Source organism: Oncorhynchus nerka, linkage group LG10 (assembly GCF_034236695.1).
Source record: "Oncorhynchus nerka isolate Pitt River linkage group LG10, Oner_Uvic_2.0, whole genome shotgun sequence".
Lineage (NCBI taxonomy): Eukaryota > Metazoa > Chordata > Actinopteri > Salmoniformes > Salmonidae > Oncorhynchus > Oncorhynchus nerka.
Window position 1 is genome coordinate 26,567,949 of NC_088405.1, and position 26,696 is coordinate 26,594,644.

At 45.5% G+C, this 26,696-nt stretch overlaps 1 protein-coding gene across 7 annotated transcripts in view; it reads right to left on the reverse strand.

The window, feature by feature from the left end:
* The window catches only part of LOC115135073 (C-terminal-binding protein 2), a 95,137-nt gene that overhangs the window by 36,374 nt on the left and 32,067 nt on the right, over positions 1-26,696 (reverse strand). For 3 of the 7 annotated variants that reach the window (XR_010464826.1, XM_065023174.1, XM_065023175.1), the window contains exon 1: positions 10,191-12,599. The exons of 1 other annotated variant lie outside the window; for it this stretch is intronic. Coding sequence is in view for 5 of the 6 variants with exons in the window: in XM_065023174.1 (XP_064879246.1) it covers positions 10,191-12,171 (1,981 nt within the window). In the remaining variant the exon portion in view is untranslated. Of the gene's footprint in view, positions 1-10,190; positions 12,602-26,696 lie in introns of those variants that run through there. 3 more of the 7 variants (XM_065023177.1, XM_065023173.1, XM_065023176.1) reach the window with 3 other exon arrangements.

Below are 26,696 nucleotides of genomic sequence, written 5' to 3' on the forward strand. Positions count from 1 at the left end.
CTGTATTCAAGATAATGCTGTATCTCAACCGATGGCGGGCACAACACAATTACCTCAGATGATGTAAAATAGAGTCTAAGCTACAACACACGTGAAATTAATACCAAATCTGAGTTTACAAATGTTTTGATCATTTACCTTAGGTTAAAAAATATATAAATTTCAAAACATTTTTTTCAAGAAATTATAAAATAGTTTGACAACCCTGTCTGTAAGCTTTACAATGTTGTCAAACTGAACCATTTATCTTTTTCCATTGATACAGATATGGATGTCTGATGGTAGGGTGGATATTACAAATGGGTCAACTTTTAGCACCTCTATCTCCTCTGACCACTTCGACCATGGGCCAAAATGTATGGAAAGGGGTGCGGTCAAAAAGTGATTGAAATCAGATGGAACGACCCACACACATGTGTTAACCCTTTTCTGACCCCCCTTCTACAGTGGTATTGGTGGTGGTAGTAAGAGCAATGAAGGGTTAATGAACTCTCAGCCAAAATCAATTAGTCAAAACCAGGTCAGAGAGAACGAGGGAGAGTAGAGAGCTGAGCTCCCGCTACCAGAATACACACAATGTAGAGTACACACTGCATGGGACAACAGAGAGGGGCTGAACGCACACACACACCCTCCCCCACCCCTTTACCCAAACACACGCACTCTGTAACAGTGCAAAAGATATTTGAGTCTAATTTAGGGTCAGAGCTGTTCTAAACCCAAACACAGTACTAACAGATTGTGTACATCTAGGGCTAGTAGTCTGAAGGAGTAAGTGTAAACCATTTTACGGCTAGGGGGTCACAGACAAAATGCCCTACTACAGGACTTAACCCGCATTTCTAACAAGTCTGCCGTTCAATTAGAAATCATTCCACAACAAACACAACCTTCTAGGAACACACACAAACACCACTTCAGTGGGAGAGAATGGAAAACCATTGATTGCCACTGCAATGTTAGAAATTGCATCTAGGCCTCACATATCAATGACAAAGACAGATCGATTAGGACGTTTGTTTTAAATGACTCCATTCACCAAACCCGGTGTAAATCCACCACTGTGTCAGCCTAGAAGAAGACGTTCTGCATACTGTGGCTAACTGATGTTAACGTGCCTGTTTTCTGAGGGCTATAGAGAGAGAAAGAGAGCGAGAGAGAGAGAGAGGGGGAAGGAGGAAGACGGCACAGCAGCAGGTGGACTCCAGATGTTGTCTCTCTGGGGGAAGGTGTCTGAGATCTGGAACTCTCTCCTTTCCTCCTCTGTATGTGACATTAGCCATATGTCTGGTTACAGAGACAGAGAGAACGAAAGAGAAAAAGAGTGAGAGAGAGGACAGAGACAGAAAGAGAGAAGCAGAAAGAGAGAGAACACGAGAGAAGCACCCTTATACTGCCCTCCCGTACAGTGCCTACAAAGAAACACACACACACACACACACACACACACACACACACACACACACACACACACACACACACAGCTGGGGCTTGGTTCTGTTCCAGCTGAAGGCAGAAAGCTCTCTGGGGAGATGTCAGCTCACAACACCATGGATGGAGTTACAGCAGAACACACAATTTACACACTTACACAGACACAGCTGGAAAAGCTAAATGAGGTGTAGCAGTGCTTGTTTATTAGTGCTGATGTTGTCTCGCCAGAGCCATGATGAACGAGACTGACTCCTATCGCATGAGCTAACGTAGTCATGTGCCGCTGGTGTGTGTGCGGAATTGAATCAAGTGGTGTAAAGTACTTAAGTAAAAAATACTTTAAAGTACTACTTAAGTCGTTTTTTGGAGCATCTGTACTTTATTATTTATATTTTTGACTACTTTTACTTTACTAAATTCCTAAAGAAAATATTGTACTTTTTACTTTTTACATTATCCCTCACTAAACACAAATGCATCGTTTGTAAATTGTGTGCACCTGGCTTTCCGTACATTTTAAAAACAAGAACATGGTGCCATCTGCATTGCTTAATATAAGGAATTTGAAATTATTCATACTTTTACTTTTGGTACTTAAGTATATTTTAGCAGTTACATTTACTTTTGATTCTTAAGTATATTTAGAACCAAATACTTTTAGACTTTTACTCAAGTAGTATTTTACTTGGTGACTTTCACTTTTACAGGGAGTAACTTTCTATTAAGGTATCTATACTTTTGGGTACTTTTTTCACACGTGAAATCCCTCTCGTAAGGATAAGAAGTTGGATAAGACTTGACAGCGAGACATTCTAACTTCACAAAGCTATCACATCTAGGCACGTTATTCTCAGATAGATACCTCAAGGTATAAAAGCAACATAAAATACCAGATAGAATAGGAGAGAATAGGTACAGAGAGAGTAGGGACACATGTCGAGGTGAAGAGCAGGACTCCTAACCTTCCCTTACAGCTACTACTGTACAGCCACACAGACAATGAGATTCCCCTTCCAAGATGGCCTCCCTCTGGTAAAACACAGCCTGCCAGATTAGTGAGAATTTCTCTCCTGCAAAGCTTCTATATTTCCATATATTCTCATCTGGAGAAAATAAGGTTAGTGCAGCAACTTCTGCTCAGTAATTTAATAACCATGAAGTTTTCATTTTCTCTAGATGAATTATTAAATGTGACCTGCTGCTTGGCAGAGAGGTAGAGAGTAAAAGAGAGGTAGAAGAGAGGGAGTGTGAAAGAGAGGGAGGAGGGATGAGGTCAGATACAGCTTCCAATTTATTGTTCCCATTCTTTCATTTCATTCCCCTTTAATTTTCGTACTCTAACTCTTTCTCTCTCCCCCTCAGTCTCTCTCTAGCTCACGCACACAGTCTGTCCCCAGCTGTCCTCACACCATCTCAGATAGCAAACCATACTGTATAATTCCGATAGATCATCTTCGTCAAAAAGTTATTTGAAATTACTATGGAATAAATTATGATATTACAAAATAGCTCAATTAAAAGGTTGACCATCAGATTATAACATTAAACGCTATGTCTAGTTACAGCCTTTTCTATTGCATGTAGAATTAGGATTTCAGGGATTATAATCTCTTCATTAATTTCTATGGGATTACCCAACCATGGGGTGTGCACAGTATTCTCCCCTCCCTCCCCATTTCCTCCCGTCCTCACCCTTTAAAGGGACAATCTGCAGTTGATACATACATTTTGGGACTTAAAAATAAATAAATAAATTAATGATATGTACCCATTGATTCTTGAAGGATTATGACTTAGAAATGTCTTAGTTCAACTGTCGTGCCCCGTCAGAACCAAAATATAAGATTGTTATATGTTCATAAACAAAGTAAACATGGTTACAACTATTATTTTGATACCATGGATGGTCAGTCCTTGCATCCATAGCTCTTTCTACGAATTTGAGTGGTCACATTTCTCCAGCCCCATCCCTTAGCTTTTTACCGAAACAATGGCGGGGAGGGCGCTTTTATATAGCTTCAACGACTGATTGCCACATTAACAGATGGCATAAAGGGAATTTCAGCTCATCTAATCTCTCTCTCTCTCTCTGCACAAGTCAAAACCACAACCACAGTCATGAATGAATGTGCAGAGCTGAGTACGGAGAAGCAATAAAGGAACATTTTTCTCTCATTCTGATGTTTCTTGTGTTGCATTCATGTGCCTTATTTTTGCAGACAAATCGAAAGAGAGGGTGAGCGATAGAGAATGTTTGCACTTTGCAGATGTAATCGTGGTGCGAGGCAGAGCCACAGAAAGTAGATAGAGAGATGGTCTTTATATTACCAGTTGACCATCAGCGATGAGGACAATTTACAAAAAAAACATCTGCTTGTACTTTCTCACCCTTTTGACCTTTCAATGACCCCTTTTTCCTCCTCATATACACTCATTTACTCAATAATATACATGTCTATCTCAAGAATGCATGCAGCTCTACTGTTTGAAGGACAAACGTCCCTGGTGGATAAGTCTTTCACATTACAAGGAAATGCTGTACTTGTAGGTTCCAAAAAGACACAACTCGACATGACTGTCTGAAGTTATTCACAACACGCACACAATATCTAGAACGTATTAATGTCGCCATGTACCCAAGGCCATGTAAACAGTGCAAAGTCAGGCACTTGTCTATCATGGGAACTAAAGTTTACCCACTACACAACCTCTCCCGGGAGGACTCACTGAAAGGCATGATAAAGACCATCACTTTTGACCTCCAGCCAAGATTACACCTGGAGCTTTACCCTCAGACAGGGGGTGGGCCCTGCTGACAGCCTCATCTCATCACCAAGGCAACCCCATCCTTAACTGATGGTTGACTACGCCATTACAAAGCCCCTCCTCCATCACCATGCAGTACTAGCCTAATGCACACTGACTCAATGATTCTTAATCCTTCACTGGAACCACTGTGTGTGGATCTAAATACTGAACTCAATTCAAAATATAATCTCCCATCTAGAGAATCAACTGCACCACAGATCATAATGCCCATCACACTATGGAAGAGCGTCTAGTTTGTCACGCGAATACTGACCTGGACTGGCATCACGCTGTGTGGAATCTGAGTGGAAGCACTCCCAGGGAGGAACTAAGGAAGAGGAGGTGCCACTCAGCCATATATGGGCATGATAAAGATGGATGATGTCTGGAATGACCATATATGGACCTTTACACGATTGGACTTCCCATAGCACCAAATATTGGCAACTAAATCATTTAAGGGCATAATTAATGGGGAGGAAAAGTCTTGCTTCACTAAGGGTGATACTAATGAACTGATTGAGCCTATTGGCATATCACATCTAATTATTTATGTAGGCGTACTAATTATGGATTATGAAGATGGTTGAGCAGAATATGTCAAATGGTTGAGATATTCCCTATATCATGTTGTCAAATGTCAGAAATTATACTCAGATAGACATACTCCATGCAACCAAAATAACTGCTGAACCTGATGATTTCTACAATTATATAATCTCCCACTCTCATAAAGGACACACGACAGTACTGCTCCTTGGTCATATTTCATGAGGTGACTAAAACCTCATAATTATTTACATTTTAGTCACTTAGCAGACACTCGTATCTAAAGCAACTTACAGTAGTGACTGTATTCATTTTCCTAGTTTTTTAATACTGGTCCCCCACGGGATTTGAACCCCGTGGGGGACTACTTCCGGCTTCGCGTTCCTAGGAAACTATGCAGTATTTTTTTTTTTTTTTACGTGTTATTTCTTACATTGGTACCCCAGGTAATCTTAGGTTTTATTACCTACAGTCGGGAGGAACTACTGGATATAAGAACAACGTCAACTCACCATCATTACGACCAGGAATATGACTTTCCCGAAGCGGATCCTGTGTTCTGCCGTCCACCCAGGACAATGGATCGGATCCCAGCCGGCTACCCAAAACAACGACGTCGTAAAATGGGCAAACAAAGTGGTCTTCAGGTCAGGCTCCAGAGATGGTCACATCGCGCGCCACTCCCTAGCATACTACTCGCCAATGTCCAGTCTCTTGACAACAAGGTTGATGAAATCCGAGCAAAGGTAGCATTCCAGAGAGACACCAGAGACTGTAACGTTCTTTGCTTCACGGAAACATGGCTCACTCGAGGGACTCTATCGGAGTCGGTACAACCAGCTGGTTTCTTCACGCATCGCGCCGACAGAAACGAGCATCTTTCTGGTAAGAAGAGGGGCGGAGGGGGTATGCCTTATGATTAACGAGTCGTGGTGTGATCACAACAACATACAGGAACTCAAGTCCTTCTGTTCACCTGACTTAGAATTCCTCACAATCAAATGTCGACCGCATTATCTACCAAGGGAATTCTCTTCGATTATAATCACAGCCGTATATATTTCCCCCCAAGCAGACATCGATGGCCCTGAACAAACTTTATTTGACTCTATGTAAACTGGAAACCACATATCCTGAGGCTGCATTCATTGTAGCTGGGGTTTTTAACAAGGCTAATCTGAAAACAAGTCTCCCTAAATTCTATCAGCAAAATCGATTGCGCAACCAGGGCTGGTAAACCCTGGATCATTGTTATTCTAACTTCCGCGACGCATATAAGGCCCTCCCCCGCCCTCCTTTCGGAAAAGCTGACCACGTCTCCATTTTGTTGCTTCCAGCCTATAGACAGAGACTAAAACAAGAAGCTCCCGCACTCAGGTCTGTTCAACACTGGTCTGACAAATCTGATTTCACACTTCAAGACTGCTTCGATCACGTGGATTGGGATATGTTCCGCATTGCCTCCAGCAACAACATTGACGAATATGCTGATTCGGTGAGCGAGTTCATTAGAAAGTGCTTTGACGATGTTATACCCACAGCAACGATTAAAAGATTCCCAAACCAGAGACCGTGGCTTGATGGCAGCATTCGCGCGAATTTCGCACGAAACACTGCGTTTAACCAGGGCAAGTTGACCAGAAACATGACCGAATAGAAACAGTGTAGCTATTCCCTCAGCTAAGCAATCAAACAAGCTAAGCGTCAGTATAGAGACAAAGTAGAGTCGCAATTCAACAGCTCAGACACAAGAGGTATGTGGCAGGGTCTACAGTCAATCACGAATTACAAAAAGAAAACCAGCCCTGTCGCGGACCAGGATGTCTTTCTCCCAGACAGACTAAATAACTTTTTTGCCCGCTTTGAGGACAATACAGTGCCACTGACATGGCCCGCTACCAAAACCTGCAGACTCTCCTTCACTGCAGCCAACGTGAGTAAGACATTTAAACGTGTTAACCGTCGCAAGGCTGCAGGCCCAGACGGCATCCCAGCCGCGTCCTCAGAGCATGAGCAGACCAGCTGGCTGTGTTTATGGACATATTCAATCAATCCTTATCCCAGTCTACTGTTCCCACATGCTTCAAGAGGGCCACCATTGTTCCTGTTCCCAAGAAAGCTAAGGTAACTGAGCTAAACGACTACCGCCCAGTAGCACTCACTTCCGTCATCATGAAGTGCTTTGAGAGACTAGTCAAGGACCATATCACCTCCACCCTACCTGACACCCTAGATCCACTCCAATTTGCTTACCACCCCAATAGGTCCACAGACGACGCAATCACAACCACACTGCCCTAACCCATCTGGACAAGAGGAATACCTACGTGAGAATGCTGTTCATCGACTACAGCTCAGCATTTAACACCATAGTACCCTCCAAACTCGTCATCAAGCTCGAGACCCTGGGACTCGACCCTGCCCTGTGCAACTGGGTACTGGACTTCCTGACGGGCCGCCCCCGGGTGGTGAGGGTAGGTAACAACATCTCCACCCCGCTGATACTCAACACTGGGGCCCCACAAGGGTGCGTTCTGAGCCCTCTCCTGTACTCCGTTCAACCACGACTGCGTGGCCATGCACATCTCCAACTCAATCATCAAGTTTGTGGACGACACTACAGTGGTAGGCTTGATTACCAACAACGACGAGACGGCCTACAGGGAGGTGGTGAGGGCCGTCGGAGTGTGGTGTCAGGAAAATAACCTCACACTCAACGTCAACAAAACAAAGGAGATGATTGTGGACTTCAGGAAAAAGCAGAGGGAGCACCCCCCTATCCACATCGACGGGACAGTAGTGGAGAGGGTAGTAAGTTTTAAGTTCCTCGGCGTACACATCACGGACAAACTGAATTGGTCGAACCACACAGACAGCGTTGTGAAGAAGGCAGAGTAGCGAGGTTAGATTATTCGTTGGTTATTACTGCATTGTCGGAACTAGAAGCACAAGCATTTCGCTACACTCGCATTAACATCTGCTAACCATGTGTATGTGACAAATAAAATTGGATTTGAACCCACAACCCTGACATTGAAAGAGCCATGCTCTACCAACTGAGCTACAGCATTAGCTCAAGCACCTTTTTTTTAAGAAAGTGCCATTAAATGCAAATGTCCCCACTCCAAGTGAAACCTTTCCTCCACTCCCTAAACGAGAAGGTAATCTTTCTGTGATTACGACCAAAACCCCCGTTGCCTAGCAACACACAATTAAGGAATATGCTTTCAGAGAGGATTTGCAGGCCGTCCATTAACAGATGAAATTACCAAAGCAACAAATGTCAGCCTCATGCACATGAATTTGTTGTGCTGAGCGTGTTTAACTTGAGCTAGTGTCATGGCTGCAGATTTTTACAGCAAAGAAAGCTAGCTAAACAGAAGGGGTCCTTTTGACATAAACAGAATAAGCACCATACTTTTTCCTGAGACTAGACAGCTTTCAATAATCCATTTGTTCTCAATCTGTAGTGGAGCTGTCAGAGCCCATGGCTCCAGAACTGGGGGAATCCATGGATGCCAGCCTAGTCCAGAGAGAACTGAGTGAATCTGTGGATTAGCAGTGTTGTAAAAGGAGGATCTACAGGATTAAACCCTCTCGCTTCTCATTACAGTCACTCAGAGAAAAGACACAATTGTTGATCGGCACATTCAGTTGATTTCAGCAGCACAGCTAGGACGCCAACCAACCGGTAGAAATAAAGCAGGCGCAGCTCACAGCAGCTATCTCTTCATATGCATTTTTAATCAAACAACTTTGATGATGAATCACACTTGTTGAAATCATAGCCTGTGCTGGAAATTTCGCACATCTTCCACATTTCTGTATCACCAACATTATTAGAGAGAGAGATACATTTAACAATGTAGTTCATTTGAACATTTTCCACATCATTCCTTATCATTCCCTACAATGGTCACTGCTGCACCTGAACAGATCAAAGTGTACGCAACACAACACCCAACCTACTGCGCCAGGCTACTCCAATGCATCTCATTACCATGATGCAACAAGACCGTCATGTTTACTACAGTAGGGGCCGGGGGGAGGGGGGGTGCGTGGCCATTACGGGTCTCCTCTACATTGCAGAGAGATTTTTGCTGAAATAAAACTATAAGCAGGATGATGCTATAAACTGAGACCACTCTTACACAACCCACCAGCCCACCAACCCACCAGCCCACCAGTCCACCAGCCCACCAACCCACCAGCCCACCAACCCACCAGCCCTGTAGATTATGGCAGATTTAACGAGTTTGCCCTTGCACTGTGTGGACAAGCTCCAAATGCCTTTCGGATGAGGTGAAGGGAAGGGAATACAGCTCCTAAGCAAAAACTCACTCACACAGACAGAGAGACACACACCACACATACACGCATAAACTCATGGCTCCAATTCTCCTACGTTTAACAGTGACCATGAAATACTGCCCACCCAGATTGGTTGGACAAAGACAGCTACTGACATGGAATGTTTATGCTTTAAAAGCAGCGTTGCTGCTGACGACAGCACACACCGTACCACATCACCCAGTCCTTACCCCACTCCCACACTCCACCTTGGTCATCAAAACCATTGCGTGTGACAAATACTAGCATGAAACAGTACAGACGACGGCAAGAGTCGTAAAGTGTGCAAGGATGGCTGACAGTTGACACGCGAGAGTCTGAAACACATCACTCAGAAAAAGGAAGGTACTCTCAGAGCTTTTCAACAGGGACTCTGACATTTTAGGATCACAACAGCTGACTATAGATAACTAGGGTATGCGTTAAAGCCAGTCCCCCAAAAAAAAAAAACACAGAATATGGATAAAACTAAAGCCATTCACATAAAATGGATGCTTATCCATTGTCAATGCAATACACAGGTTAGCAACAAGCTGAGCTGAATACAGCCAACAGACTAAAATGATGTGAAAGCAGCAAAGACATCAATTCATCTCAATCCACAGGAAAAGTATCTACAACACTTGAACGTTGAGTGGGAACCAGATAAATGGCCCTTTTCAGCTCTTGGTTTAAGAGCACTGCAAAACAGTATCCTGGATTCGATTCATGCCAAATAGCTGTCATAAAGTGAGCAGTGTCGTAGCCTCACATATTCAACTATAATTTGAGAAAGGGGTTATCCACATGTCAAGGCTATCCTGACAAGAAAGGGTATAAAAGAATGAATCGTGTTGAAAAACCACAATACCTAATTGTTGTCTTAGCTACAGTACAGAGTGAATGGTTATCTAACCAAATCCCTCATTTCAAATAGAGAAAACGCAATAACTGCAACAAGAATGCACTGAAGAATGGCTCCTTTAGTAACCAATGAATGCACTACAGCCAAGAGACTAGGGGAGCGAAGGAAGAGGAGGGAATGCAGAAGGGATAAAAGTGTGCTTTACTTGTATCTGGTGATGCCATGGTGGAGACGATGACAGGTGGGCCGGTACGGCGGCTAAGCTTCTGGTTGGCGGCCATAGCACTTTGGCTCTGCATGCTGGTACCCACGGGCATCATGGCGCCATCAGACGGGGTGCCCCCAGCCTTGCGCATCATCTGAGGGCTGAGGTGGGGGCTGTGCATGGGCGACATGGGTTGCAGGCTGCGGTCCCGCTTCATCAGCTCCATGGGCACTGTGTAGTTGGTGGAGTACGCCTTCGGGGCCTGCTGAGGTGGCGGCAGGGCAGGCATGGACACTGGCATCTGCTGTTGTTGCATGGCTTGCATTGCAGCCCCTGACATCTGCTGGTGCTGGGGCATGGCAGCCATCATCTGCATGCCTGGATGCATAGGGACACCTGGGTGTTGGGAGTATGCAGACACGGGCCGGGACTGGACAGGGACCATGGCACCACTGTAGGGCCCCGGGGTACGAGGTCCTGGGTAGCCCTGGGTGGTTTCTAGGAGGTGCTGAGAGGGAGCGCTGTTGGGCCTCCTGGCCATTGCCTCAGCCATCGCGGGGGAGATGGTCTGCATGACACCAGGGGTCTGTGGTGGCATCAGCCGTGGATCCATGCCCATTGCCATGGCCTGCTGATGATGTTGGTGCTGCTGCTGCTGTTGGAGGTACATGTCAGAGCGGTGGCTGAAACTGTTGGAGCGGCCCCGCATGGGGGCCTGTTGCTGGGACGTGGGTGTAGGCTCCAAGGGCCTCTTGACACTGATGGCTACCCGCGACAGCACACGTGCCTGCCCTAAGTTGGGAGCCACAGAGCGCACGTCATTCTCTTCCATGACTGCCAGCATGCCGGTTGTGTCAAAGCCCTGCTGGATGAGTGAGGAGATGGTACTCTCCGAGAGACCCTCATTGCGAAGCAGAGCCAGGAACTCTGGGTCGGCGTTCCTCTTTGGGTCTGCAGGTGTCTGGGGGGCTGTGGGAGGTGGAAGGGCTACAGGGGCTGGTGGGGGAGGAAGAGGGGCAGGAGCGGCGAGAGGATGGTTGGTGTTGTAGACCTGCATGTTGGTCTGTGGAGGCTGTTGTTGTACTCCGTAGGGCGAGGTGCAATCCTGCCTCATCATCATACCTCGCTGTTGCATGCTCCCATCCAGCCCCTGCGTGTTAGGATCCACCACCAGGCAGGTGGCTGCGGGTTGCTGCTGCCGATGGTCCAGGGGACGGCCGTTGATGTCGGTGTAGACCGGCTGTCCAGCTAGAGGGGGTGGCTCAGATGCGTACCGAGGCGAAGATGGTTGTTCCATCCCATAGTGAGCAGGAGAGCGCTGGCCATCTGGCATCATCTTGGCAGCGGCAGCTACAGCTGCAGGCTGACTGTAAACCTGGTTCATGCCATGGGCAGTTGGCGGAGGAGGGGGAGGAGGAAGAGGAGAAGCCGATGGAGGACCCGGAGGTCCGGGCCTCCCTCCCTGTCCCTGGTCCCATGGCAACCGTCCCACTGGGTTCATCCCATAGTGGGACGGGGATCTGTTGAGCGGGTGAGGCTGTGGCTGCTGCTCCACCCGGTAGAAGCCCCGGGGATCCTCCGGTGGTCGGGGAGCCATAGCAGGGTCATGGGGATAATATTCCTGGGAGACGACGGATCCTTGGTGACTATGAGCCATGGTTGGACGGTCGTAGTGGTTTAGCTCAGGGACTGAGCCCTTTCTCATTTCGCGGGGATCAGCAGCGTAGCCCTGCTGGCTGTACAGAGAGTCCTGGTAGGAGTAGGGGTCTCGTTTCAGATCCAGGTCAGGAGGACGCACCCCAGGGGGTGTCTCGTAGTAACCTCCTCTGTCTCCCCTGTAAGACAGCGAGTTGCGTCGGCCCGCAATCCTGCCTTGGTGGTCGTAAACGCTTTCTCCCCCGGACCACTGCCCCTCATTCCCCCCCAGGGTGTCCCAACTGTGGGAGCGACCGATATTCAACTGCTTGCTGGTGACGAGCATTGGAGAGAGAAAAACAGAAGACAGCTTTACAGAGGAAAAAAAACAAGCAGGAGTAGTTGGTGTTTTCTTTCAAGTGTTCAGTTACACTTTACATCAAGAGTGGAAATGAAGGAAGGAGGACGGAGGAGGAGGAGATGAAGCAGTGGGGTGTATCGTTTCACCTGATATCCAGCTGTAAGGTTTTTGGCTCCCCTGAGGTCCTTGCTATCAGGTGGCTCCCCCTTGACAGGCAATCCTTGAATAATTTATCTCTGGAAATATTATTGCTGGTGGTGAGAAGGGACAGAGGACACCACACACACACACACACACACACACACACACACTGTGCAAATGTTGCAAAGGCAGCAGCAGCTACTCCACTGAACCACAATGACAGGGTCCGTGCTTGGGCTGGCCACCAACTGTGTAGGCTACCCGACGCGGTGAGAGGAGGAAAAAACTGGAAAGGAGGGAATATTAGAGGGAGTGGGATGGGAGAGGGTCGTAGGCAGGGGCTTGTAATAATCCAGTAGGGTTTTATCCTTCCCCTACTCTGGGACACTTTAGTCGCTCTGGCGATTGCTATGAGGGATTACCGTCTATATAAAGCCTGATTAATTCCACTGCCCATCGTGACGTCACGTGAACCAGATAAAACATATCTCTGATTATTCTGCCCATTTACGAGGGGGCACACCTTCCTCCACATCTGTTGCCCGGGACACTTACCTTGGACTGATCACTTGATTGGGTCGTCAATGAGTTGCAGGGCCGGCTGGGTCTCGTTCATTGAGCAAGAGGAGATTCACGCCACACCGCTAGTATCCCTCAGGGAGGGGGAAGGCAGGCAGGCGGGTAATTGAAAAGAATACAGATCTCACTGCTGTCTCATGTGCTGTCAGGAAACATCAAATCCACTCTGATTGGACACTAATCTGTTGCCGGCGCCGACGCTGCCAGAGTGACCACGCAACTGCTGTGAAACTCGCCCAAAATGTCACTTACGCCTCTGTAGCCTCCTGTCCCCCCTCATTGAGAGGACCTGATAATTGTCACGAGAGGACCGGGACTCTGAGAAACAGAACCCATGGGAGGACATGGGAAACAGACTGTTAAAAATATTCACACTTTGAAAAATGATTAGAACAACATATTGTCTGCCACTCACAAAAATGAATATAAATTATTAATTGACCTTGAGAAATAAGCATGAAAGAAACGAGCGAGAAATGCACCCACGGATTGTCCTCAAAGCACAATTTACATGTACAATTGTGGAACTAATGCCATTTGTAACCAACCACATTCTATCTACCTGCTGTTACCACAGCACTCCACCCAAAGCCTTGCTGATCCACTTTACAGAGCAAAGCTCTGAAACTGGATTTGCCCTGTCAGAGAGACGTGGTAAAAGGGGGGAAGAGAGCATTTTTGTCACCACACATGCAATCCCTAAGCAATCCCTCAAACCCTCTGGGAGTCCGTCCTATCCTCACAGTCCCTTGTGATACCTTGTCCTTAGGCTTACTGTACCTACCTGCCTGGCCAGCTGACACTCGATCCCTGTTGGAGAGCTTCCCTGTTAACCTGTTGTGGCAGAAAGGACGCCTTCATTTTCATTAACCCAGTCCTGGGATCAGTGCCGGGGCCTCGTGTTTTCTGTTGTTATGACAGCTAGGGGACCCTCTCAAATAATCCACCACGTTGACAAATTATACTAGAGTTTACCCTACATTTGCTTTTTATACAATCGTGAAGACCCAGATTGGACACTGGACTGCAGTTGTGGATCATGCTTTCGTTCGTTAATCAGTGTTGCGTAATTAGGGAGATAAGAGATTGCACTGGACAGGAAGTAAGTGGAAAAGCTGAAGCGCCCACTGCTATTGCATTATGGGTCGAGAGGAAAAAGGGGATTATCGTTGACAGTGGAATTGACTTCAGACCAACTTAGTTTGTGTTTTTTTTTTTTATACTAGTTCCAGGAAACTATAGTTGACAGAAGGAAATCAGGCAAGTGAGATGGGGAGAGAGGGAAGTGGATGGATGAGAGAGCGAGAGACGGAAGGCAGCTTGGGGGAACTGATATTAAAATGAGAGCGAGTTTCTCAATTCGGTTTCATGCTTGAAAGATTATCACGGTGAAAAGTAAACTAATTAAGTCTTTAGGGACTTTGGGGAAACCAAAAGGTCTGCACATATGTAGAAGCACGCAGTTATCTATAATAAAGAAACCTTACGTAGCATATGCCTTGTGGGAATAGGGTTAAGTTAACTTTGCAAAACATGAATATTGGTCACTGGAAACCATTGCATTGTCCTGCCACCAACAAACCCTGTGTGTACGTACAACCCGTGTTTCAACACCATCAGAGAAAACCTCAAAAGTCCCCTCTTACTGATTTCCTTCTGTGATCTGGTTCCCCAGAGAGAGTGCTAGCCTAGACCACACATCTTTATCAAATAGATCTAGATAGAGAATGTGTTCTGGGTGTGTAGATCCAATCATACAGGAGCAACGAGGCAAAGACACTGTCGACAAACCAATGATGAAGTATCCCTACTCCCTATACACCAGAGTATATACATGACATTAAAGGCATAGTTCACCCACATGACTAAATCACATGTTGGTGTCCTTACCCTGTAAGCAGTCTATGGACAAGGTATGACCCCAATACATGCTTTGGTTTTGTTTTCCCTGGCACTTTTTCAAATGTTAACTTATTAATTGGATTTGTGCCCCAAATGCTAAAAAGTTAGCATTTGAAACAGTGGCCAGTTAAACAAAACCAAAGCATGACTTGCTGTCAGGCCCTGTCCATAGACTGCTTACAGGGTAAGGTAACCAATAAGTCATTTTGTCATTTGGGTGAACTATCCTTTCAAAGCTGAGATCTACAGCGCCACTGGTCGCATTTGTTATTGTTTAGTTTTTAAAAACAGCACAGAGGAGTAAAAAAATAAATATCATAGTACATAGTCTGCTGTTCTATCGCACTTGCAATGACGTGGCAGTTTCACCGCCTCAGATTCCAACTTTAAAACGCAGTGTGACATTCAAATGCACAGACTTGTGGAAGTACGTACACTATTATGAGAGAGAAGACACAACAGTGAGCCACTTGTACAAACCCAGTATTTTCCGAATACAAGTGGTAATATTTCTTGGTACACCTTGGTATTGTAACTGCTGCTCTCATTGTTCTGCCACATGAACAGTACAGGGGTTCCTATTCAACAGGCTGTCATTGTTCTGCCACATGAACAGTACAGGGGTTCCTATTCAACAGGCTGTCATTGTTCTGCCACATGAACAGTACAGAGGTTCCTATTCAACAGGCTGTCATTGTTCTGCCACATGAACAGTACAGGGGTTCCTATTCAACAGGCTGTCATTGTTCTGCCACATGAACAGTACAGGGGTTCCTATTCAACAGGCTGTCATTGTTCTGCCACATGAACAGTACAGGGGTTCCTATTCAACAGGCTGTCATTGTTCTGCCACATGAACAGTACAGGGGGCTTCATTGTTCTGCCATTCAATTCAACAGGCTGTCATTGTTCTGCCACATGAACAGTACAGGGGTTCCTATTCAACAGGCTTCCTATTCAACAGGCTGTCATTGTTCTGCCACATGAACAGTACAGGGTTCCTATTCAATAGGCTGTCATTGTTCTGCCACATGAACAGTACAGGGGTTCCTATTCAACAGGCTGTCATTGTTCTGCCACATGAACAGTACAGGGTTCCTATTCAATAGGCTGTCATTGTTCTGCCACATGAACAGTACAGGGGTTCCTATTCAACAGGCTGTCATTGTTCTGCCACATGAACAGTACAGGGGTTCCTATTCAACAGGCTGTCATTGTTCTGCCACATGAACAGTACAGGGGTTCCTATTCAACAGGCTGTCATTGTTCTGCCACATGAACAGTACAGGGGTTCCTATTCAACAGGCTGTCATTGTTCTGCCACATGAACAGTACAGGGGTTCCTATTCAACAGGCTGTCATTGTTCTGCCACATGAACAGTACAGGGGTTCCTATTCAACAGGCTGTCATTGTTCTGCCACATGAACAGTACAGGGGTTCTATTCAACAGGCTGTCATTGTTCTGCCACATGAACAGTACAGGGGTTCCTATTCAACAGGCTGTCATTGTTCTGCCACATGAACAGTACAGGGGTTCCTATTCAATAGGCTGTCATTGTTCTGCCACATGAACAGTACAGGGGTTCCTATTCAACAGGCTGTCATTGTTCTGCCACATGAACAGTACAGGGGTTCCTATTCAACAGGCTGTCATTGTTCTGCCACATGAACAGTACAGGGGTTCCTATTCAACAGGCTGTCATTGGTGGCTGCATGTTTCACATCTGTGAAAGACACCATTAATCAGAGTATCTAATCTCTCCAAGGCCACCCACACGGATGCCCATGTTTAATAAGCCCCCTACATCTCATTGTCACTCATACCCCAGCACCCTGGCTCGATATGAATAATGCATCTTAGTCAGACAGACGGGGGGAGGGTATGTATGCCACGTGTGTGTGTGTGTGTGTGTGTGCGTGCGTGCGTGCGTGCGTGCATAAACTCACATGTGATGAGCTGATTTGTACTCAGTGCACAGCAAGCGTGCGTGACCCTGGATCTGTTCTGAGCCTTTGACCCTGTTCAAGGCAGCTCCTCTCCGCGTCTTCTGACATGTTACAGTGACAGCGCTTCGGTAACGTCCCATTACGCTAAGACACGCCACCGCTGTAGCCAGCAGACATGAATACTGACTCGACCAGACATCAAAAACCAACTGCCTCAATATTCATCCACAGCGGTTTACTCCTTGCATGATTAGAATATTAAACACACATGAGTTGGGGTAGTAGGCACATTGTAGGTGAGAGGTAGAATAGGGATTCAATTACATTGGACCAACGTTGTTTAGAATTGGCACGGCTTGACCTCAATGCATATTGTACGTTGCTATGTGACACCAATAGCAATACTACGACTGCCTTGTTTAGTGCTGCGACGGTTATTGACGTGTAAAAGACTGCCGGTCCCGCGGTAATTGACCGTAAATGAACAAACAAGCTGCTGATGCACACCTTCGGAACGTCTATAATTTGAACAAGTTAAATAAATACATGTAATATACACCATAACAATAAATCCATTCTCTATTTTAGGTAGGTATAAAGAAAATGTTTTTCAGGGGAACAGAATGTTCTCCCGTATGTTATGTGGTTGTGCTCTCCATGCCATAGGCTGTAGGCTTGTTCATTTAGCAGACGAGATATGCTCCTAAATGCCGTGCCATTATTTTATATCACATGATTTTACAGTAAGAGGAATACAATTTCACTTCGCTGAATGAAGTAGAAAGGGTATTTTTCCCATTTTGGAGTAAGTGCACATACGAAGGCTAGGTTGAACATAAAAGTGGTCCTTTGAAACAGGTCCTATAGGCTACACTAGATTTAGAGTTATTTTAGCAACTTCAGTTGTTAATAATGATACAAACCTTAGAATGTCTTATAAATCAAACTATATATATGGGCTGCATGATAGGCTTCTGATGATTTGAGTCACTTGAGCTCTGTTCCTTGCCTCAGGCTGCACACACTGTTCTCTAATCAAGTGATCATATTATCACCCATCAGACTATTCTCAATTTCATATTATCTTTACTAATACGCTACATTTGTTTCGATTTAGAACGGCCCATTATCAAAGGGCAGGAACAGGGTCAGGGGGAAAAATACATTTCATCTGCCTATACACTGGAATATCGAATGGAGGCAGCTTCCCTGCCTGTTTGTTCGGCTACTTACTTCACTCCACACATCAACCACTGTTTGAGGAGCAAGCAGCCTCTCGCTGCTCGACAGGGGACATTCCGTCCAAGCTCAGTTTGCCAAGCGCTCCCCAAAAGGGAAGGGGTCTGAATACTCTCCGAATGCAATGTATGTAGTATAAGCCTATGGATCTGTGTCAGCTCTAATATGTGTTTGGGTGTTCAGAACGAATCGTCACCTTAGAAAGCGCTGTCCATTTCCTTGTTAGGCTTTGAAATAACATCCACTATGACCATGTTTTCCACTCAGTTTCAACCTGTTGTTGAACATCTTTCTTCAAATTGATCAATCACAGTGAGGTGAGTTTTATAAACACTATACTGTTTTGATGATAAGTGTTTGATGTGATTTTTGATTGCAATTGATGTCAGAGTGGTTAGAAGGACAATAGAGCCTTGAGTACCAGTTCCACTAGTGAGTTGGGTACTACCAAAGCATGTCCCGAGTGCATATAAGGAGATTACCGTGACACAACAGTCACGTGGAATTTTACTGCGTGGAATTTTACTGCAGTCATGACTCATGACTGACCGGTAGAGCAGTAACATGGTGACCACACCACTCGTGTTACAGGCACGAGCGTTGCAAAACAAACTGCTCATGAGCATCTGCGTGGCCAGGTGCTAAAATAGAACTTGGTTCTATTTGTGACGCTTCACACGCTGCAAGTCCCACCTCTGCCATCTCCTCATTGGTTTTTAGGAGAAGAGTGCCCTGCCTGCTGCCTTGACTCCCAGAGGAACCAACCCGGCACCGACCGGCAGTGTGACCTCTGCGGCCACAGATGGTGCACGAGACGGAATCTCTTCCGGTCTCCCTGAGAGCAGCACCTCCCAGCTCCATGGGCATCGGAGTGGTGGTGCTGGGGGATGGACCCGACAGACCCCGATCTGGACGTCCACGGGTAGCCAGCAAGTTATCCAGCCGAATGGACAGATCCACCAGCTGGTCGAAAGTAAGGGTGGTGTCTCTGCAGGCCAACTCTCGACGGACGTCCTCGTGCAAACTGCAGCGATAGTGGTCGATCCATCCCGCTCCGGCGGCCAGGGTCTGAAAGTCCAAAGCAAACTCCTGTGTGCTCCTCGTCCTCTGCCACAGGTGGAATAGACGTTCACCCGCCGCTCTACCCTTGGGAGGGTGGTCGTAGACTGCCTGGAAGCGGCAGGTGAACTCCTCGAAGTCATCCAACGCCGTATCTCCTTCTCCCCATACGGCGTTAGCCCACTCCAGAGCTCTCCCCAAGAGGCACGAAATGAGGACGGACACCCTCTCCCTTCTCGAGGGAGCCGGGTAAACGGTGCTCAGGTATAAGTCCAGCTGTAACGGGAAACCCTGGCACCGTGTCGCCGTCCCATCACACTCCCTGGGAAGGTCGAGACGCATCCCACTGGGACTGGATGCAGGAGGGACGAGTAGTGGTAACCCCGGTTGTGCTGGTGGGGGAGCTGGAGGAACTCTGTCTTTCCCAGAGGTCCATTGTCTGCACGACGCGGTCCAACGCGACGCCAAGATGTTGGATAATCGTCACTTGCTCCTGGACGCGCTCCTCTTTCCTCATACCAGGGGCTCCTGCGCTTGCTGACTCCATGTGTGGTATTCTGTAAGGGGTGCGTATCTGGTGGCAGGGAAGTCAGACGCAGGAGAGCAGAACTTGATAATAGCAGGAGCAGTTTAATAGTAAAACCAACGGCATAAGAAATACAAATATCGGCACAATAACCCGACGCGCACCAGTCAAACAAAATGTGCACAAGCACTTACAATAAACAATACCACACAAAGACATGGAGGGAACAGAGGGTTAAATACACAATACATAATGAGGGAAATGAGAACCAGGTGTGTGGGAAAACGAGAAAAAAACAAATGGTAAATGAAAAATGGATCGGCGATGGCTAGAAGACCGGCGACGTCGACCGCCGAACATCGCCCAAACAAGGAGAGGCATCGACTTCGGCAGAAGTCGTGACACACCTACTACCATACCCCGTTCAAAGGCACTTAAATATTTTGTCTTGCCCATTCACTCTCTGAATGGCACACATACACAATCCATGTCTCAATAGTCTCAAGGATTAAAAATCCTTCTTTAAACTGTCTCCTCCTCTTCATCTACACTGATCGCAGCGGATTGAACAAGTGGCATCAATAAGGGATCATAGCTTTCACCTGGATTCACCTGGTCAGTCTATGTCATGGAAAGAGCTGGTGTTATTCATGTTTTGTACACTCAGTGTAGAATAGGCTGTTTTTAGCCTTCAGCTTTCATATAACCATATGAACTAATTTATATACAATATTCTGCCCATATGAATACATTTATTTTAGGCCATAACTGAACCAATTTCTGTAGGCTATCTATAGAATAATAGAATATTCCAGGGGCTCAACCTTGGTTTTATTTATATATATATATATATATATATATTATATATACACAGTACCAATCAAAAGTTTGGACACACCTACTCATTCAATGGTTTTTCTTTATTTTCTATATTGTAGAATAATAGTGAAGACATCAAAACTATGAAATAACACATATGGAATCATGTTAAACAAATCAAAATAAGTTTAGATTATTTGAAGTAGCCACCGTTTGCCTTGATGACAGCACACCCTTGGCTTTCTCTCAACCTGCTTCTTTTGATTTATTTGACCTTTATTTAACCAGGCAAGTCAGTTAAGAACAAATTCTTATTTGCAATGACGGCCTACCCCGGATGATGCTGGGCCAATTGTGCACCGCCCTATGGGACTCCCCATCACAGCCGGATGTGATACAGCCTGGATTTGAACCAGGGACTGTAGTGGCGCTTCTTGCACTGAGATGCAGTGCCTTAGACCGCTGCGCCACTCAGGAGCTTCACCTGGAAGGAGTTCCCACATATGCTGAGCACTTGTTGGCTACTTTCCCTTCACTCTGCAGTCCAACTCAGTCCCAAACCATCTCAATTGGGTTGAGGTCAGGGTCATCTGATGCAGCATTCCCTCACTCTCCTTCTTGGCCCTTACGCAGCCTGGAGGTGTGTTGGGTCATTGTCCTGTTGAAAAATAAATAATAGTCCCAATAAACGCAAACCTGATGGAATGGCGTATCGCTGCAGAATGCTGTGGTAGCCATGCTGGTTAAGTGTGCCTTAATTCTAAATCAATCACTGACAGTGTCACCAGCAACGCACCCCCACACCATCACACTTCCTCCGCCATGCTTCACGGTGGGAACCAAACGAGGAGCTCATCCATTCACCTACTCCGCGTCACAAAGACACGGGGCTGCACTTTCTGATGCTATTAACTCTAATTAACTTGTCCTCTGCAGCAGAGGTAACTCTGGGTCTTCCTTTCCTGTGGTGGTCCTCATGAGAGCCAGTTTCATTATTGCGCTGGATGGTTTTTGCGACTTCACTTGAAGAAACTTTCAAAGTCGTTGAAATTTTCCGGATTGACCGACCTTCATGTCTTAAAGTAATGATGGATAGTCATTTCTCTTTGCTTATTTGAGCTGTTCTTGCCATAATATGGACTTGTTCTTTTACCAAATAGGGCTATCTTCTGTATACAAACCCTACCTTGTCACAACACAACGGATTGGCACAAACACATTAAGAAGGGCAGTAATTACTTTTAACAAGACACACCTGTTGAAATGCATTCCAGGTGACTAACTCATGAAGCTGGTTGAGAGAATGCCAAGAGTGTGCAAAGCTGTCATCTTGGCAAAAGGTGGCTACCTCGAACAATCTCAAATATATATATTTGTTTAACAATTTTATGGTTACTACATGATTCCATATGTGTTATTTCATAGTTGTGATGTATGCACTATTATTCTATAATGTAGAAAATAGTCCAAATAAAGAAAAATCCTGGAATGAGTAGGTGTGCCCAAACTTTTGACTGGTACTGTAAATATATTTTATATCCAGTCGGATAAACACTCCAAACAGCCTACCCGACCGCTCGGAGGCGTCAGCATGGTCCTAATTCACCCGTTGCCTCATTTTGTATCATATTCCAATGATAAAACTGGGGGGGGACAAAAAAAGCAACTCAACGTATTATAGCCTCATGCGGACGAAAGCGTAGCAGAGGAAGGAGTTAACTTCTGCAGTGTTCATCGTAAAATATAACGTGCTACGGCGGTGCTTCGTTCTCAAAACCTATTGCATGAGAAAGTCAGAGGTGCCTCCCCTCTGACCCTCTCCTCTAATGACTTTTGTGAAGATGGCGTGAAGAGAGGATGTGAGGAGTCAAGGAAATGCAATTGAGATTCTCCCACTGTCAGATCCTGCATCCCACAATGCACCTCTCGCCACTGTCACAATCTCCCCTCAGCCCCTCCCCCTTCCAGCCCAAACCAGAACAGACACAGCTCTTTTAGAACAGCCTATTGTTTTCTCTTTGCAGTAGATGTGACTTGTCTTTATGAGAACTCATTTCCAAGAATTGACCGCTACCACACACACAAGCTAACTCCCATAAATACTGTATGACGCACACGCACGCACGCGCACACACACACACACGCACGCACACACACACACGCACACACACACAGTCATCTTTCCTCCAGCCTGGACACTCAAACGATGGTCCTCCTTCCCTGGGATTTGTGAGATTATGGACACCAGATGAGTTCTTCTCCTCCCCCAACACACAATACTTCATGCCCCTCTCCATAAGCCCATAAAGTGGCTGTGGGTCTTGGCTGGGAGCCTGGAACAAAACCCAGGGGGGGGGGGGGGATATGGTTGCTTGGGATGTTCATAACCTGACTGGATGCTAGGAGAAGGGGGGATGGGTGTATTAGGGGCTTGGGCTGCTTACAGTCTAGGTACAAGGCTCCCCTATTGGGGAAAAAGCCATCAGGATACCTCTCCTATATTTTCCTGGCTGATTACACAAATACCCCTCACCTCTTCACTGCAACAGCCAACGAATGGTTTACCATCTGCTGTAAATGTGCTGCCATACATTATCCAGGCAGGTGCTGCAAATTGGTAGTCCATGTTTTAAGTGACCCTCTTACAAAGATTAGACTTTTTGAAACCTTAATTCCTAAATAAACTCATTTTACAACACACATTTGTGAGAATTCTTAACATGTACATGTATGTGAGAAGAACCACATTCCCCGTCTAGTTATTACCATCACCCTCACCTCCTCCCCCATCTCTGCTCTCCCCTCACCTTCACACCTTCTGCTTACAACGTCACTTAGGTCTGACTAAATATCGTGGCACTGGCTTCTGGAGTGCTACCCTGCAGCCATAGCAGTAGCCAAACCAGAGCATGCTGGGTACACAGATGGAGCAGACAGACGGGACAAGGGGTTGAGGGAGGGGGCGCTGCAGTGTTTGAGAGGTGGGCTGGAGGGGAGGGCGAGGTCGGGCAGCAAGCCACTGCAGCTGGGCCAAGCATAGGATGATGCAGTCACTTGTCATACGCAGATGACAACTGATGTCTGACAGAAGACGTGTCTCACTGTCTCCTCATTAAAGGTCCATTTTGTAACTTTCATTCCTAAAACATGCAAGCCCTTCACCTGTTTATAAACCGAGTAGGCCTTAGTGAATCATTTGAGTTGTTATTCTTGACTAATGTGTCTGAGTCTACATACTCTTTGGACACTAATCAGACTGTTTCCTTTAGGGGTAAGGAGGTTACGGCTAAGCACCCCCCATGGACGCCTTTATTAAGGCCAAACAGAAGCCCTTCACTTCAGAGAACAGCAATAATGAATCTAGTGTCCACTGCAGGCAAAACACAGTTACTACTCATCAGGATCTTTAACAATGCAATCAATAGTCCAATATAAACAGAGATTCTATTGACACGGTTATTCTGAGAACAGAAATGTGGTTAGTTTGGTTTCATTTAGAAAGCTGAGTGATGGAATATTCAATCACACCGTGCCATGATGGTCCGTGTCTGTCATCCTTACAAAGACCAATCTTGTTTTCATTCATCAAATTCATATGGACTATTTCATGCTTCAGTTCCACGATTCTGGTAATAGATTCAAGCAGCTGGTTTGTTTACCTTGTCAAACTTGTTCTAATTAAGGAAATAAAAATGTGCCTGTGCAAAACATTTCTTGCCTCAGACTCTGGGAGGTTTTAAAATATTGTCTTAGACTGCATTTCCTTGGTCTATCTGAAAATAACCATATCATTATGCTTGAGAAGAACACGCTACACATTTAAGTACTTAACAAGCGTGGTTGTTTGGAATTATGTACCGTGCATGATAGTCTAAAAGAAGTCGTAAAAACAACAATATGTATAATACTTGAGGGTTCATCGTCTCAAAACGTGTCTATCAAGGGGTGGCAGGGTAGCGGCAGGGTAGCCTAGTGGTTAGAGCGTTGGACTAGTAACCGGAAGGTTGCAAGTTCAAACCCCCGAGCTGACAAGGTACAAATCTGTCGCTCTGCCCCTGAACAGGCAGTTAACCCACTGTTCCTAGGCCGCCATTGAAAATAAGAATTTGTTCTTAACTGACTTGCCTGGTTAAATAAAAGTAAAATAAATGTAATAAAAAAATTACATCACTAATCTACATCATGTATGGCCTACTTCACATGGTTTTCCATCGCATGTTAATAACCTGATTCACCCCTCCACAATGTGTAAAGTTCCTCAATAAGCATAATTTACCACACAGTTAGTTTCAGAGCTGCAGTGCAGCAGAACAGGGTCATTATCTCTGGTAGAATGACCTAATTGTCTGTAAACACTGCTGTTGCCAAATCAACCAATAGCCACGAAGCAAAACCCCAGTTTTATAAGCACTGCAAATTCTCCAGTGTTAAATCAACACTGGTCCAGTGTATATACAGGTCCACACGTTTCATTGTTAAATTAACACACTGCTTAGTGTTAATCCTTATTTGCATATTTCCCAGAGTGCCTTGCCTTTAGTAAATTGTAGAGTTGCCACCCATGACCGTATTTGTTAGTGACAGAGACATGGTTGTTGCATTCATCCATTTTCAGCCCTGAGGCCTTCACCAAGTGAGATCCTAAGTGAATATATTATCATAAAAATGTAATTATTTAACACAATATACAACACATATTTCACAAGGCCTTATTTTGGGGGCCTAGTTTACTCTAATAAAGTAGCCTGAAATGCAAAATCAGGCATTATGCTGGCTTGCAAAGTGATTTGTAATTACTATTGGAATTCAGCCAGAGTGGGGATATCCAACATTTGGAATGTGTATTCACTTGCAACCTGCAGAATGACTGCCGGGTTGGGAAGACTAAGATATGGGACTACCTAAACCATCTAAACTGGAACAACCATTTCAGTAATGGGTGCAATAAGTCAAAGTAATAGATTGGATTAGTTTAGTAAAATGTATGTTATGTATATTTGAGTAGCATAACATGAATTAATCAAAAACATACATATTCAAAAAATGCTGGGATATGTGATAATAATGAGCATGGTTTTGGTTTAACAATGGTTAGTAACACCAACACTGTTTTTTATTTTAGACCCATGAGTGAACACTGGCCAATTGGCTGTGTGTGTATTATATCAACCAATAAAGTGAGTTGAAAACATTCTGCTTCCCAGGGTGAAGGGTTAGTGGCTTGGACCGGTCAGGGATGCACATGTAGCTCTCATTTCTGACTGGCGGGGAGAGATGCATTATGGGGGTTAGAAGACCACCCCCACCCCCGCTTGGCAGAGGAGTGAGCCTCTTATTTAAAGATCGCCTCTGTTTCTCTTTGGTCTATATACAGAAAAAGAAAAGGACAGAAAGGTCTCAAATGGCACGTGTTCAGATATCCTAACACAAAGAAGCAAATAGTTTAAAATGATTACTATCACCTTTATTTAACCAAGTAGGCCAGTTGAGAACAAGTTCTCATTTACAACTGCGACCTCGCCAAGATAAAGCAAAGAAGTACGACACGAACAACACAGAGTTAAACATGGAATAAACAACCGTACAGTCAATAACACAATAGAAAAGTATATGTACAGTGTGCTAGCTAGTTAGCTGGGTGCGCACTAATAGCGTTTCAAACGTAATAATAACAACAAAAAATATCTAGTTAACAGAAGAAAGGAAGACAAAATAAGGACAGAAGAAAAAGGAAAAGAAAAAGGACAACAAAGTGAAACCTCTAAAGAAACAAGAGACCATAATACAAGAAACAGCACTATAGAGAGATAGAACAACAAAAACGCAGCCACTGCCAGCTAGCCTACTTCAGCAGTACTGTATCATTTGAATTATTTTAGTCAATAAGATTCCTGCTACGTAAGCTTAACTTTCTGAACATTCGAGACGTGTAGTCCACTTGTCATTCCAATCTCCTTTGCATTAGCGTAGCCTCTTCTGTAGCCTGTCAACTATGTGTCTGTCTATCCCTGTTCTCTCCTCTGCACAGACCATACAAACGCTCCACACCGCGTGGCCGCGGCCACTCTAATCTGGTGGTCCCAGCGCGCACGACCCACGTGGAGTTCCAGGTCTCCGGTAGCCTCTGGAACTGCCGATCTGCGGCCAACAAGGCAGAGTTCATCTCAGCCTATGCCTCCTCCAGTCCCTCGACTTCTTGGCACTGACGGAAACATGGATCACCACAGATAACACTGCTACTCCTACTGCTCTCTTCGTCCGCCCACGTGTTCTCGCACACCCCGAGAGCTTCTGGTC